The following is a 17385-nucleotide window of genomic DNA, read 5'->3' on the forward strand; positions in this document are numbered from 1 at the left end:
AGAGACAGGCTCCATTCTATCCAAACCAACTATCTATCCGTAAACCACATGTTGCTTGAACTCGAGGAAACTGAGAGATTTGTTGTTGTTGTTGTCTTCAGTCCTGAGACTGCTTTGATGCAGCTCTCCATGCTACCCTATCCCGTGCAAGCTTCTTCATCTCCCAGTACTTACTGCAACCCACATCCTTCATAATCTGCTTAGTGTATTCATCTCTTGGTCTCCCTCTACGATTTTTACCCTCCACGCTGCCCTCCTATGCTAAATTTGTGATCCCTTGATGCCTCAGAACATGTCCTACTAACCGGTCCCTTCTTTTTGTCAAGTTGTGCCACATACTCCTCTTCTCCCCAATTCTATTCAATACTTCCTCATTAATTATGTGATCTATCCATCTAATCTTCAGCATTCTTCTGTAGCACCACATTTCGAAAGTTTCTATTCTCTTCTTGTCCAAACTATTTATCGTCCACGTTTCACTTCCATACATGGCTACACTCCATACACGTCCGCAGCTCGTGGTCTCGCGGTGGCGTTCTCGCTTCCCGACCACGGGGTCCCGGGTTCGATTCCCGGCGGGGTCAGGGATTTTCTCTGCCTTGTGATGGCTGGGTGTTGTGTGCTGTCCTTAGGTTAGTTAGGTTTAAGTAGTTCTAAGTTCTAGGGGACTGATGACCATAGATGTTAAGTCCCATAGCGCTCAGAGCCATTTGAACCATTTTCGAACACTCCATACAAATACTTTCAGAAACGACTTCCTGACACTTAAATCTATACTCGATGTTAACAAATTTCTCTTCTTCAGAAACGCTTTCCTTGCCATTGCCAGTCTACATTTTATAACTTCTCTACTTCGACCATCATCAGTTATTTTGCTCCCCAAATAGCAAAACTCCTTTACTACTTTAAGTGTCTCATTTCCTAATCTAATTCCCTCAGCATCACCCGATTTAATTCGAACACATTCCATTATCCTCGTTTTGCTTTTGTTGATGTTCATATTATATCCTCCTTTCAAGACACTGTCCATTCCGTTCAACTGCTCTTCCAAGTCTTTTGCTGTCTCTGATAGAATTACAATGTCATGGGCGAACCTCAAAGTTTTTATTTCTTCTCCATGGATTTTAATTCCTACTCCGAATTTTTCTTTTGTTTCCTTTACTGCTTGCTCAATATACAGATTGAATAACATCGGGGAGAGGCTACAACCCTGTCTCACTCCATTCCCAACCACTGCTTCCCTTTCATGTCCCTCGACTCTTATAACTGCCATCTGGTTTCTGTACAAATTGTAAATAGCTTTTCGCTCCCTGTATTTTACCTTTGCCACCATTAGAATTTGAAAGAGAGTGTTCCAGTCAACATTGTCAAAAGCTTTCTCTAAGTCTACAAATGCTAGAAACGTAGGTTTGCCTTTCCTGAATCTTTCTTCTAAGATAAGTCGTAAGGTCAGTATTGCCTCACGTGTTCCAACATTTCTACGGAATTCAAACTGATCTTCCCCGAGGTCGGCTTCTACTAGTTTTTCCATTCGTCTGTAAAGAATTCGCGTTAGTATTTTGCAGCTGTGACTTATTAAACTGATAGTTCGGTAATTTTCACACCTGTCAACACCTGCTTTCTTTGGGATTTGAATTATTATATTCTTCTTGAAGTCTGAGGGTATTTCGCCTGTCTCATACATCTTGCTCACCAGGTGGTAGGGAGTTTTGTCAGGACTGGCTCTCCCAGGGCCGTCAGTAGTTCTAATGGAGAGATTTATACCAAATAAATTAATATGAAACGGAACTGATCCCCCATGGTACACAAAACAGACTAGAAAGCTCTTGCAGAAACGACGACAAAAGGATTCCAGATATTGAGACTTCAAAATCTCCAGGATTGGCAATGTCTCGCAGAAGCTCGAATTTTAGTGCGGAATAATTTACAAGTAGATACCCTGTGCGTAGTGAGCAACTTAACTCACTCAATAAAGCCAAATCTTCTGGTTCAGATAGTACACAAATTAGGTGCCGTTGGCAGTATGCAGACGAAATAGTTCCATTTAGTAATCAGATACAACCGCTGACACCACGGAAGGTCCGTACCTAAAGACTGGAAAGTAGCACAAGTCACAGCAACACACAAGAAAGATAGTAGAAGTAATATGATGAGCTGTAAACCTCTATCACATACATCGACTTGCAGTATGATTTTGGAGTACAAACTGTGTTCGAACATTATGAAATACCTCGCGGAAAATGATCTATTGACACAAAGCCAGCAGGAAATATCACTCCTGTGAAACACACGTCGCTCTTTACTCACACGAAGTAATGAGTGCTATCAACAGGGGATCTCAATTAGATTCCATATGTCATGTGCTTGTATCACAATTGTGACAATCGAGTCAGACTCAATAATGATAGGGAAAAACGTGATAACTAACGTGGGCACTGCAAGACCTTAACTTTTGCACGGCTCGTTGAAGTCTGTAGGTGGTGGCAGGTCACCTTTGCTTTTAAGCCCAAAGCTTAACACAAGTATGCATCAAGCCTTCAAATTTTATAGTCTGTCCTCCTCAGTTGCGCGCAATATTACGGTATATTAATAATTTTTACTTATGGACCGTCTGACAGCAACTGAATAAAACACAATTTTAGTGCCATACGCGTTTCGCCTTTATTTTCTGCAAGGCGTCATCAGTGGCAGGTTGCGTGGACAATTTCCTACATATTACGCTCCTGTTGCATTTTTGGTGTTGTTCTTCTTCTTATGAACGCCAATTTGCGGTTTTTTTCGCCATCCCACAACACTATGCACAGAACGCTTGTTTTAAAGCTGTCAGTTGCTGTCAGACGGTCCATAAGTAAAAATTATTAATATACCGTAATAATGCATCAAGCCATTTAATAGAAGAACAACAATTTACGGAACGATAGTAATATGAACGATATAAAACTGAAGTGATATCAGGTGTTCCCCAGGGAAGCGTCCTGGGACCTCTGCTGTTCCTGATCTATATAAATGACCTGGGTGACAATCTGAACAGTTCTCTTAGGTTGTTCGCAGATGATGCTGTAATTTACCGTCTAGTAAGGTCATCCGAAGACCAGTATCAGTTGCAAAGCGATTTAGAAAAGATTGCTGTATGGTGTGGCATGTGGCAGTTGACGCTAAATAACGAAAAGTGTGAGGTGATCCACATGAGTTCCAAAAGAAATCCGTTGGAATTCGATTACTCGATAAATAGTACAATTCTCAAATCTGTCAATTCAACTAAGTACCTGGGTGTAAAAATTACGAACAACTTCAGTTGGAAAGACCACATAGTGCGTTTCATTGGCAGGACACTTAGAAGATGCAAGAAGTCCACTAAAGAGACAGCTTACACTACACTCGTTCGTCCTCTGTTAGAATATTGCTGCGCGGTGTGGGATCCTTACCAGGTGGGATTGAGGGAGGACATCGAAAGGGTGCAAGAAAGGGCAGCTCGTTTTGTATTATCACGTATTAGGGGAGAGAGTGTGGCAGATATGGTACGCGAGTTGGGATGGAAGTCATTAAAGCAAAGACGTTTTTCGTCGCGGCGAGATCTATTTACGAAATTTCAGTCACCAACTTTCTCATCCGAATGCGAAAATATTTTGTTGAGCCCAAGCTACATAGGTAGGAATGATCATCAAAATAAAATAAGAGAAATCAGAGCTCGAACAGAAAGATTTAGGTGTTCGTTTTTCCCGCGCGCTGTTCGGGAGTGGAATGGTAGAGAGAGAGTGTGATTGCGGTTCGATGAACCCTCTGCCAAGCACTTAAATGTGAATTGCAGAGTAGTCATGTAGATGTAGATGTAGATGATGTAGATGTAGATGTAGATGATTCGAAGTTTGAGCGAAATGTTTACTTCAGAAATATGCATGTAACAATACGAATCGTTGCCTTACAACGAGAAAATTTACAGCAAAATTCATAAATAAGTTGTATAATAAAAAGCCAATAGCACGATTGTTGTTACGTAGTGCAGCCAGGGCATTTACAGGCAACAGCATGCGTAAAAGGAAATGCAGCGTGGCTAGGGCCTCCCGTCGGATAGACCGTTCGCCTGGTGCAAGTCGTTCGAATTGACGCCACTTCGGCGACTTGCGTGTCGATGGGGATGAAATGACGATGCTGAGTCCCTGAGCGGAGAAAATCACCGACCCAGTCGGGAATCGAACCCGGGCCGTTAAGTATGACATTCCGTCTCGCTGACCACTCAGCTACCAGGGGCGGACGTAGCAGGCGTGGAATAGGTACATAAAGTCGTGCTTTAATTAACTTCCTCGTTAAGCAGTAGCAAAATCTCAGAGTGCGCTGATAAGAAATTCCTCTAACGTTGTTAAAATTTGATGCAGCTCTCAGTGCTACTCTATCCTGAGCAGCCTCTTCATCTCCGAATAAATATTTCAATCTACGTCCTTCTGAATCTGCCTACTGCATTCATATCTTGATCTGCCTCTACGATTTTTAAACTTCGCTTCATTACTAAAATGGTGATCCCTTGATATCTCCGAATTTGTCCTAACAACCAATCTCTTCTTCTAGTTAGATTGTGCCACAAATTTCTCTTCTCCCCAATTTATTCAGTACCTCCTCATTAGTTACGTGATCTACCCACCTAATCTTCAGCATTCTTCTGTAGCACCACATTTCGAAAGCTTCTATTCTCTTCTTGTCTAAACTGTTTATCATCCATGTTTCACTTCCATACATGGTTGCATTCCATTCTAATATTTCATAAAAGAATTCCTGCCACTTAAATCTATATTCAATGTTAACAAATTTCTCTTCTTCAGAAACGATTTTCTTGACATTGCTAGTCTACATTTTATATCCTCTCTACTTCGGCTATCGTAAGTTATTCTGCTGCCCGAGTAACAAAACTCATCTACTACTTTAAGTTTCTCGTTCCCTGTTCTAATTCTCTCGGTATCACCTGATTTAATTCTACTACATTCCATTATTTTTGTTTTGATTTTGTTGATGTTCATCTTATACCCTCCTTTCATGGCACTGTCCATTCCATTCAATTGCTCTTCCACGTCCTTGGCCGTCTCTGACAAGAGTTACAATGCCATCGGCAAAAAAGTCTTAAAGTTTTTATTTCTTCTTCCTGGACTTTAATTCATACCCTATTTTTTTTCCTTTACTGCTTGCTCAATATACAGACTGAGTAACATTGGTGATAGGCTAAAACCGTATCTCACTCCCTTCTCAACCATTGCTTCCCTTTCATACCCTTCGACTCTTATAACTGCCATCTCGTTACTGCACAAGTTGTAAATATCCTTTTGTTCCCTTATTTTAGCGCTGCTACCTTCAGAGGTTCAGTGAGAATATTCCAGTCAGTGCTTTCTCTGGAATTGGAATTATTACATTCTTCTTAAAGTCTGAGGGTATTTCGCCTGTCTCATAAATCTTGCACACCAGATGGAAGAGTTTTGTCATGACCGGCTCTCCCAAGGCTGTCAGTAATTCTGATGAAATGTCGCCGACTCCCTGAATCCTTGTTTTAACTTAGATATCCCATATTCTTCTCGCAGTATCACATTCCGCATCTCATCTTCATCTACATCCTCTTCCATTTCTATAATGTTGTCTTCAAGTTCATCTCTCTTGTATAGACAGTCTATATATTCATTCCACCTTCCTGTTATCCCTTCTTTACTTGGGACTGGTTTTCCATCTAAGCTCTTGATATTCATACATCTGCTTCTCTTTCCTCCAAAGGCCTCATAATTTTCCTGTAGGCGGTATCTATCTTTCCCCTAGTGAAATATGCTTCTAAATCCTTAAATTAGTTCTCTAGCCTTTTCTGCTAAGCCTTTTCCACTTCCTGTCAATCTCATTTTTAGACGTTTCTATTCCCTTTTGCCAGAATCATTTACTGTTACACTTTCAGCTTTCATCAGTTAAATATCTCCTGTGTAATCCAACAACTTCTATTAGGTCTTGCCTTTTTACCTATTTGACCCACTGCTACCTTCACTATTTCATCTCTCACAGCTGCCCACCGGTCTTCTAGAGCATTCCTTCCCCCTTTTCTTGTCAATCATTGTCTAATGCTCCTTCTGGAACTCTCAAAAGTCTCCGGTTCTTTTAACCTTTCCGGGTCCCGTCTCGTTAATTTCCTACCTTTTTGCAATTTTTAAACTTTTAATCTGTATTTGATAACCAATAAATTGTGGTCAGAACCCACATCTGCCTCTGGAAATGTCTTACAATTTAAAAGCTGGTTTAGAAGTGTCTGTCTTACGATTATATAATCAATCTGAAACCTTCCGGTGTCTCCAAGTCTCTTCCACGTGTACAACTTTCTTTCATGATTCTTAAACTGTCAGTTATCATTAAATTACGCTCTGTGCAAAATTATACCAGCAGATTCCTCTTTCATTTCTTTCCCTCAGTCGATATTCAGCTACAGTTTTTGCTTCTCTTCCTTTTCCTACTACTGAATTCCTGTCCTCCATCACAACTAAATTTTCGTCTCCGTTAACTACCTGAATAATTTCATTTATCTCATCATACGTTTCTTCAATCTCTTCATCGTTCGCAGTGCTGGTTGCCATATAAACTTGTACTACCGTGGTGAGTGTTGGCTTTACATCGTCTTGGCTACAATAGTGCTGTCACTATGCTGTTTATAGTAGCTTACCCACATTCATATTTTCTTATTCATTATTAAACCTACTCCTGAATGACCCCTATTTCATTTTGTATTTATAATCCCATAGGCACTTTCACCAGAGGTCTTGTTCCTCCTGCAGCCGAACTTCACAAATGCCCACTATATCGAACTTCAACCTACCCGCTTCAGTTTTCAAATTTTCTAACGTATCTGCGCGATTAAGGGATCTAATCGTTTCACTCTCCGATCCGTAGAACGCCAGTTTTGTTTCTCTTGATGATGACATTCTCCTGAATAGTCCCCGTCCGGCGATCCGAATGGGGGACTATTTTACTACTGGAACTTCTTACCCATCAGGATTCCATCATCATTTAACCACACAGTAGAGCTGCATACTCTCGAGAAACATTACGACTGCAGTTTTCCCTTGCTGTCAGCCTTTCGCAAGGCCGTTTTGGTTAATGTTACAAGGCCAGATCAGTCGATCATCCAGACTGTTACCCCTACAACTACTGAAAAGGCTGCTGCCCCTCTTCAGGAATCACACGTTTGCCTGGTCTCTCATCAGATACCCGTTTTGGTTGCACCTGCTGTACGGCTGTCTGTATCGCTGAGGCACGCAAGCCACTCCACCAGCGGCAAGGCAGGTGGCTCTCTAACATATGCAGTGTAATCTTAAGTTGATAATCATCAAGAATATCGCGGCTAATCTAGAACAAATTCGTCACAAAATCTGAAATCATAACATCCAGTGAAATTAGTAAAGTTCACCGCTGCTTATAAAAACGAGGGTCACTCAAAAAGAAATGCACACTATTTTTGTAAAAATACAGGTTTCATTCTGCATGTGTGAAATTTTTACAGTGTGTAGATACATCCTTCCCGCTTGTTTTCAAACGTAGTTCAACCTGTTCCCGTGAGTGTCGCCGTCACATCATGTCTTCAAGATGGCTGCTACACTTGACGTTCGTCAGAAGCAATGTGCTGTTATAGAATTCCTGTGCTTTGAAAACGAGACAGTGGGAAACATCCACAAGAGGTTGAAAAAGGTGTATGGAGATGCTGCTGTCGATCGCAGTACAGTTAATTGGTGGGCAAGCAGGTTACGTGATGAAAGTGGGCACGGCAATATTGATGATTGTCCTCGCAGCGACAAGCCTCGTACTGCACACACTCCACACAATGTGCAGAGAGTTAACGAATTGGTGACTGCTGACAGACGCATCACAGTGAACGAATTGTCACGCTACGTTGGTATAGGGGAAGGAAGTGTTTGCAGAATACTGTTTTGCTGTTGCACGACAATGCACGGCCTCATGTCAGCCAAAAAACCACGGAAGCGATCACAAAACTCGGATGGACAACACTGAAACAGTGCTGACCTGGCTCCATGTGACTATCATCTCTTTGGGAAACTGAAAAACTCTCTTCGTGGAACAAGGTTTGAAGATGATGACTCCCTTGTGCACGCTGCCAAACAGTGGCTCCAACAGGTTGGTCCAGAATTTTACCGTGCGGGTATACAGGCGCTGGTTCCAAGATGGCGTAGGGCAGTTGAGAGAGATGGAAATTATGTGGAGAAATGAAAATATTGTTCCTAAAGGATGTATCTACACACTGTAAAACTTTCAAACATCTAGAATAAAAGATGGATCTTAAAAAAATAGTATGCATTTCTTTTGGAGTGACCCTCGTAGTTAAATAACGATAAAGTTCGCTTGAGCGCAAGGGAATCAGTCTCTAAAAGTGACTTGAAAATTCAAAGTACTGCCCAAATTCAAAGTCAACAGCTCACTCCCACACATTTCTTCAGAGTCATGAAATATTTTCAAGTGTACACCTCGCGCACACAAAGTATTCGAAGTCCTATAAGTGCTGTGAAACCGTGGTGCGCTATGGCCACCCTGGGTATCTCACCGCTCTTACCACACCGACGAATTCACACCGAAACACCGTGAGCTCTGCTGTGCGAGTGCTTTAAGGACTCTTATCTCGTTATCACTGTTCAACTCAAGACGAACGAAAACGAAATAGCGTATTTCATCAAAATATAAGAGTATTAGGGATAAAGTTAGTGAACTGCTTATAGATGTTGACTCTGACATTATTGATATATCGGAGCACCACTTAAATAATTTGACAATTCAGAGGCTTCCTTTACCAGGATACAGATTAGCTGGCTGTTTTTCAAGGAGTTTCTTGCGGGGTGGGGGAGTGGCTATGTACTTAAAAAACAGTATTCCATTTGAGTCCATACACGTATCAAGGCACAGCACTGAACATACACTCCTGGAAATGGAAAAAAGAACACATTGACACCGGTTTGTCAGACCCACCATACTTGCTCCGGACACTGCGAGAGGGTTGTACAAGCAATGATCACACACACGGCACAGCGGACACACCAGGAACCGCGGTGTTGGCCGTCGAATGGCGCTAGCTGCGCAGCATTTGTGCACCGCCGCCGTCAGTGTCAGCCAGTTTGCCGTGGCATACGGAGCTCCATCGCAGTCTTTAACACTGGTAGCATGCCGCGACAGTGTGGACGTGAACCGTATGTGCAGTTGACAGACTTTGAGCGAGGGCGTATAGTGGGCATGCGGGAGGCCGGGTGGACGTACCGCCGAATTGCTCAACACGTGGGGCGTGAGGTCTCCACAGTACATCGATGTTGTCGCCAGTGGTCGGCGGAAGGTGCACGTGCCCGTCGACCTGGGACCGGACCGCAGCGACGCACGGATGCACGCCAAGACCGTAGGATCCTACGCAGTGCCGTAGGGGACCGCACCGCCACTTCCCAGCAAATTAGGGACACTGTTGCTCCTGGGGTATCGGCGAGGACCATTCGCAACCGTCTCCATGAAGCTGGGCTACGGTCCCGCACACCGTTAGGCCGTCTTCCGCTCACGCCCCAACATCGTGCAGCCCGCCTCCAGTGGTGTCGCGACAGGCGTGAATGGAGGGACGAATGGAGACGTGTCGTCTTCAGCGATGACAGTCGCTTCTGCCTTGGTGCCAATGATGGTCGTATGCGTGTTTGGCGCCGTGCAGGTGAGCGCCACAATCAGGACTGCATACGACCGAGGCACACAGGGCCAACACCCGGCATCGTGGTGTGGGGAGCGATCTCCTACACTGGCCGTACACCACTGGTGATCGTCTAGGGGACACTGAATAGTGCACGGTACAGCCAAACCGTCATCGAACCCATCGTTCTACCATTCCTAGACCGGCAAGGGAACTTGCTGTTCCAACAGGACAATGCACGTCCGCATGTATCCCGTGCCACCCAACGTGCTCTAGAAGGTGTAAGTCAACTACCCTGGCCAGCAAGATCTCCGGATCTGTCCCCCATTGAGCATGTTTGGGACTGGATGAAGCGTCGTCTCACGCGGTCTGTACGTCCAGCACGAACGCTGGTCCAACTGAGGCGCCAGGTGGAAATGGCATGGCAAGCCGTTCCACAGGACTACATCCAGCATCTCTACGATCGTCTCCATGGGAGAATAACAGCCTGCATTGCTGCGAAAGGTGGATATACACTGTACTAGTGCCGACATTGTGCATGCTCTGTTGCCTGTGTCTGTGTGCCTGTGGTTCTGTCAGTGTGATCATGTGATGTATCTGACCCCAGGAATGTGTCAATAAAGTTTCCCCTTCCTGGGACAATGAATTCACGGTGTTCTTGTTTCAATTTCCAGGAGTGTATATTTGAATGTTGTGCAGGGGCAGTTGAATTTAATGAAACTAAACTTTGAATTCTTGTTGTATATGGGTCCCCTAACTATGACCTCAGAGCATTTATGCTCCAACTAGAGAGTGTTCCTGGTTTACTTTATGGGAAGCACCAAAAATAAGTTGTATGTGGTGACTTCAATATTAATTTTGTATGTGATTGTGCAAGAAAGTGGATGTTGGTAGATCTCCTAAACTCATATGATCTGGTGCAGATTGTGTTTTTTCTAACCAGGGTGCAGGGGGACAGCAGCACAGCCACAGACAATATTTTTATTCATTCTTCATTTCTGAATGAAAGGGGTGAATGGCCTTTCTGACCATTATGCACAAATTTTAGCACTAAAAGGCTTTTGTACTCAAACCAATGTCATATTTGGTTACAAACTGTGTAGGGAAGTTAATCCAACAGCAATAGAGAGTTTTTTAAACTTTGTCAAGGAACAAGAGTGGCAGGATGTTTATAGTGCCGATAACATAGATGATAAATGCAATGCTTTCATTAACAAATTTCTCATGCTCTTTGAGAGTTGCTTTCCATTACAACGCTCTAAACGGGGTACTAGCAGTAATAGGCAGCCCGGGTGGCTGACTAGTGGGATAAGGACATCTTGTAGAACAAAGCGGGAATTATATCAAAATGTTAGAAGTAGTCACAATCAAGCTACAGTACCCCATTTCAAACGGTGCTCAAAATGATATTAGGAAGACAAAGAGTGTGTGGTGCAAATAATTCACAGGATAAAATTAAAATCATATGGTCAGTTGTGAAGGAAGTGTCTGGTCAACAGCACAAGGTCGACGATTTACAGTCAGTTCGTAGTAAAAATATTTCTGTTGCTGATAAGTCATCTATGTGTACAGTATTTAACAATCACTTTTTGAGCATTGCTGACGAATTAAATAATAATTTACGTTATACAGGGAATCATATAACTCTCTTGGGAAGTGCCTTTCCGAGATTGATGTCTGAAATACTGCTCTGTGATACTGACAAGGGAGGGACTGAGTCAATAATTAATTCACTGAAGACTAAGTACTCTCATGGATACGATGGAGTGCCTAGCAGAATATTAAAGTACTGTGCTGCACATGTTAGCCTTGTATTTAGCCTTCTTTGTAATTTTTCCTTTAAGAATGGTCAGTTTCCGGAACGATTAAAGTACACAGTAGTAATGCCGCTTTATAAAAAGGGAGAAGGGATAATGTAGACAATTTTAGACCTATTTCTACGCCATTAGTGTTCGATAAAGTTATTGAAAAGGCTGTGTATGTAAGGATAATTGATCATTTTATATCACATAATTTGCTGTCAAATGTACAGTTCGGCTTTCGAAGTGGTTTAACAACTGAAAATGCTATATTCTCTTTTTTCTGTGAGGTACTGGATGGATTAAACAAGGGTTTCGAAGGATATGCATATTTCTTGATTTAACTAAGGCGTTTGATTGTGTTGATCACAAAATATTGGTCTAGAGTTGCTCACAATTGGTTCACCCTTTACTTTAATAACAGACAGCAAAAGGTCATTATTCACAATGCTAAGAATGTCTGTGATGTGTGGTCTGAGTGGGGCACGGTTAAATTTGGGGTGCCCCAGGTATCAGTGTTGGGGTCACACCTGTTCCTTATTTATGTAAATGATACGCCCTCTAGGATTACAGGTAATTCTAAAATATCTCTATTTTCTTGTGACACTAGCTAGGTAGTAAAGAATGGTGTGTGCAACATTGGCTCCATTTCAAATAGTTCAGTTCATGACATAAGTTCATGGATTGTAGGAAATAAACCAACGCCAAATCACAGCAAGACTCAGTTTTTACTGTTTCTAACACACAATTAAACGAAACCCGACGTTTTAGTTTCACAAAATGGGCATATGATTAGTGAAACTGAACAGTTCAAATTTCTAAGTGTTCAGATAGATAGTAAACTGTCGTGGAAAGCCCACGATCAAGACCTTGTTCAAAGACTTAATGCTGCCATTTTTACTATTCGAACGGTATCTGAAGTGAGTGATCGTTCGACACGAAAATTAGTCTACTTTACTTATTTTCATTCGCTTATGTCGTATGGTATTATATTTTGGGATAACTCCCTCCCATTCTAAAAGGATATTTTTGGCTCTGAAAAGGGCAGTTCCGGCAATACGTGGTGAAAGTGCGTGAAACTCTTGTCGACCCCTGTTCACGAGTCTGGGTATTCTGACAATGTTCTCGATATATGTATTCTTTGCTGTCGTTTCTTGTTAACAATATCAGCTTATTCCTAAGAATAAGCAGCTTTCATTCAGTTAATACTAGGCAGAAATCCAATCTGCATTCTGATCGCACATCCTTGACTCTTTTGCAGAAAGGTGAGCAGTATACTGCGGCATCCATTTTCAATAAGCTACCACAAGAATCCAAAAATCTTAGCAGTAATCCACGCGCTTTCAGATCGAAACTAAAGAGTTTCTTCACGGGTCACTCCTTCTATTCTGTCGAGGAGTTCCTTGAAAAATTAATCTTATTCCTATGTTATATTGTCGATTGAATTTACTTGAACTTACTTGTCTTTTTTTGGGTTCATAAACCATTTATTTTGTCTGTTACTACTTTTATATTGTAATTTCATGCACCGACACGTTCTATGACCTTGGGGATTTCCTCCTCAATTTGGTCCTACGGAACCAGACGCGTAAAATAAAAAAAATCATGACGGCCACTCCCTTATCAAGACACACACACACACACACACACACACACACGCTCAAACACACGCAACAGCCTGATCGGCTAATTTCAAGGCCAATTAACTCGGAAATGGCGGAACGTATCGAATTTTTTTCTTAACATTTATTTTTTAGCACAACCTACTCTGCGACACTCTTACAATCTTTTCAGACTATCTGACCACTCTGTATATTAGCCTTTCCCCCAACTACATTTCCCGTGTACTCGTTAGATCCATATACTCCAAATATTCGAAATATTCCATCTCTGTCTACATCCTCCTCGGTCCTGAGATGTGCAGTCTTTATTTATTCCAGTCTGTAATTGTAAATGAAATAATATGAGCTGCCTTTACAGTACCACGACGAGAAAAAGGTGCTATGTTGACAGTTATCGCTTTGATGTAGTAGTCGATAGCGCTTTGTGATTGAAAGCTGTCCAAAGCACTCCCAACTGTGATGACTTTCCTCATCGCTGTCTCTGTCCATCTTCCTCTCCACTGTCTGTGTACGTTCTCTCCCTAACTCTTTGTGTCCACCATCCCTATCTCTGTACATCTCATCCTTCCCCTCTCTATGACCATCTCACACTCACCCCTCTCCAACCATATCCTACTCCTCTCTCCCTCTATTTATCCATCTGTCCCTTCCCCCTCCTCTGTCCAACTCCTCCCCACTATATCTGCCAAATTCATCTTCAATCTCTCACGACAACTCCTCTTCCCCCTCCTCTCCCATCTCTCGCTCCATCTCCTCCTCCCTCTGTCTCTACGTCTATCTCCTCAACCTCAGTCCATCTTATCCTCCCCCTGTCACTAGCTGTCTCCTCCTCCTCCTCCCCCTCTTTAAACTGTATCGACTGTTGGGGTGTCTTTTCAAAACAGTATATGTAGCCATGATCCATTTCATACATGTACATATGTCTATCCATTTCCTGACCTCTAACCCTCTGTCCATCCTCCCCCCCCCCCATCGCCTCTCTATGTTCTCCTCACCACCTCTCTATGTCCATCTCCCCTACCTCTGTTCCATCTCATCACTCTCTATGACCATCTCTTCTTCACCCTCTGTCTATCTTTTCCTCCCCGTCTCTCTGCCCATCTCAGGCGGGAACCTGTCTCTATGCATCTCCTCCTACCACTTCTCCATCTGACCACCTCTTCCTCCCCCATCTCTCTTTTTCCATCTCCTAGTATCTCCTACCTATCTGTCTTGCTTCTTCTCCCCCCTCTCTCTCCACCTCATTCCCCACCTTTATTTCTCCTTCCCCTCCTTCTCTCCCTCTTTGTGCATCTGCTCCTCTTGCCTGTCTCTGTCTCTCTCTTCCTATCTCTTATCATACTCTCCATCACCTCCTTCCATCTCTCTCTGTCCGTCTCCCACTGCCACCTCCTCCACCCCCTCTTTCCTGCCCGTCACCATATGCTCCCTGTCCATCTCCTCCCCGCCTCTCTCTGTCCACTTCAGCTTCCTACTTCTACCTGTCCATCTTGTCCTCCCCACTTCCCTGTCTCCACATCTCCTCCTCCCTCTCTATCCTACTCCCACCTTCCTGTCTGTCCATCTCCTCCCTCTGTTTCTCTGTCCATCTCCTCATCTCCCTCTCACTATCCATCTCCTCATCTCCCTCCTTCCTCTGTGTCGACTACTAACATGTTTTGTCGCCATGATATATATCAATGTTCCATTTACATCTCCTCTCTCCCACTTTCTACATCTGTCCTCCTCCTCTACCCTCATTTCTTTGTCTCTCTCTCCCTCTTCTGTCTTTCTATATCCTAATTTCATCACTCTGTATCCATTTCCCCTATCTCTTTCCATCTCATCCTTGCCCTCTCCATGACCATCTCATCTTCACAACTCTCTGTTCAATTCCTCCTCCCTCCTTTCTCTGTCCATGTCCTTTACCTCCTACTCTATGACCATCTACTCCTCCTTCAATATCTGTCCATCTCCTCCTTCTCCTATCTGTCTGTGTCAGTCATCTTCACCCTATTCTCTCTCTCTCTGTGTCATCCTCCCCACACTATCTGCCAAACTCATCCTCCCAAATCTCTCATGACAGAACTCCGTCTCCCCTCGCTCTATTCACCTCCTCCTCTCATCTGTCTCTGTCCATCTCTTCCTGTACTCTCTCTATCTCTCCACCTCCTCCTTTCCCTTCTCTTTGTCTATCTTCTCTTTGCCCTCTTTCTCTGTATACCTCATCCTTCTGTCTCTATCAGTACATCCCATCTTCCCCACACATTCTGTCTCTCTATCTCCTCCTCCCCATGTCTCTATATCCATCTCTCTGCCTGTCCATGTCTTCCTCCCCCTTTTCTGCCCATCCTCATCACCCCCCTCACTATCTATTCCTCCTTCCCTCCTCTTGAAGCCCCTACAATGCATACCGATATGACCTGCGCAAAAAGCTTGTTGTAGGGTCATAGGGTAACCCTCTACTTCATTCTGCTCATCTCTCTCACAGTTGTACGCAATGGTGTGGCCATCCCAATCACCTAATCTAAATCTCTTTGGAAGTGTTTGGGCTGCTCCAGGAACGTGTTGATCAGCTTTGGAAGAAAAAATGGCATCCACTTGTTTAAGTTCATAAACGCTGCCATTAACAGAAAATATACTAAACTGTATCGCTTTGCAAGGTAATCATACTTTGTGAAAACATGTTTTCTCACCTGAACCTGACTTATGTACTCCATAATTTTCAATTATCTGACAACTTCAGATGTGAAACCTTTGCCTGGAAATGGGGTTTCATTCTTTTATTCACGATGTGTTATGTTTTCTACATGCTGGTTTACATAGACGTATCACAGCACTGCACTGAATAGATATTTGAATGTCGCGCAGGAGGGGCAGTTGAATTTAGTGAAACTAAGCTTCTAATTCTTGTTGTTAATAGGTCCCCTAACTCTGACCTCAGAGCATTTATGCTCAAACCAGAGAGTGTTCCTGGTTTACTTTATGGGAAATACAAAAAATTAGTTATGTGTGGTGACTTCAATATTAGTTTTGTATGTGATTGTGCAAGAAAAAGGATGTTGGTAGATCTCCTAAACTCATATGATCTGATGCAGACGTTGAACAAATAAATTGTTGAAGTATTCCCATTTCTATGATTTTTCCTTGATTTATGGATGTGTCTTCCTGTTACAGAGCAACATTGGTGGTGCCATGGGGAGAGCAGGGAGCGGCTGCAAAAAGTCCTGAGGGCGTCTTTTTTGTCCCCGCCTATCCTCCAGAGCGCGTTCTGGACACGCTGGGCGCTGGAGACACCTTTTGCGCTGCGCTGCTGTCAGCGCTGTCTGGCGGCCATCCACTCCAGCACAGCCTGCACTACGCCTGTCAAGTTGCTGGAGCCAAGGTCGGCATGCACGGATACCGCGGACTTCGGGACGTTCTCAGGGAGCGAGGTGTACGCTGTCAACACTAGACGATATTTGTTGCGAGTAGGTGACCCTGAGAAGCTCTTTTACAATTTGGGCGGTACATATTCGAGTGACTGAAAAGAGATTTGTGATATTTACATCGAGATTAATTTGCTATATTTACAGAGCTTTAAGGTCTAGCAATTGTTTCGCTGGCCTACCATCACACATCATAGCTAAAGTCGCGAACAGATGATATTGCAGCATAGTTCGACCCTGAGATAAAAGGTTTGAGACCAGATTGTGCAGAAAGTAATTGCCGCCAATATTTCAGCAGAAGGGTAGGAGAAATTGTGGAACCAAATTCATGTTCTCCGGACATGCACGAAGGCAGTGGACTAAATCACAGGTATCTCTACCATTTCTTATAGAGTGATGACATGAAACAATCATCTTGGTGGCCCGTCTGCCAGATGGGGAACATTAACTTTATGGACCTCTTAGTCCAATCTGAGAAGGGTATGCTGTATCCTAGAATCCGCCGTTAACCAATTCACTTCCTTTCATTCCAGACCCATCTATGATAATACGAGTAGAAGCGTGGTACTAGGGGCACATCAGTCACTTATAAAGAACTCGAATTCCTGTGCGAAAGACAGAAGGCTAAGGTCACGTGAAAGCTTCTCGCCTCTGTGGCCTGCTGAATAGCGTTGCTGAAAACCGATGCAAAGATCTCTGGTTCAGTACTCGATAACCTTCTCAGGCCTGTATTGAAAAAGTCTGGGAAGGATCCACCCACTTTCAAGAGACCAACTTAGGATATATGTGAAATAAAGACGCGATACAACTGACATTCAAGAACGACTTGAACCATGAAGTGGTCACACGACTTATCTCAGTACATCGATACACCACTCATTTAC

At 43.3% G+C, this 17385-nt stretch overlaps 1 protein-coding gene across 1 annotated transcript in view; it reads left to right on the forward strand.

Moving 5' to 3' along the window:
- LOC126176961 (ketohexokinase-like) overlaps positions 1-16796 on the forward strand; it is a 47850-nt gene extending 31054 nt beyond the window's left edge. Inside the window, exon 5 of the mRNA XM_049924170.1 lies at positions 16251-16796. Within this exon, the coding sequence (XP_049780127.1) occupies positions 16251-16527 (277 nt within the window). The 3' untranslated portion in view covers positions 16528-16796. The remainder of the gene's footprint in view (positions 1-16250) is intronic.
- The last annotated feature ends 589 nt before the right edge of the window (positions 16797-17385 follow it).

This window comes from Schistocerca cancellata, chromosome 3 (assembly GCF_023864275.1).
Source record: "Schistocerca cancellata isolate TAMUIC-IGC-003103 chromosome 3, iqSchCanc2.1, whole genome shotgun sequence".
NCBI lineage: Eukaryota > Metazoa > Arthropoda > Insecta > Orthoptera > Acrididae > Schistocerca > Schistocerca cancellata.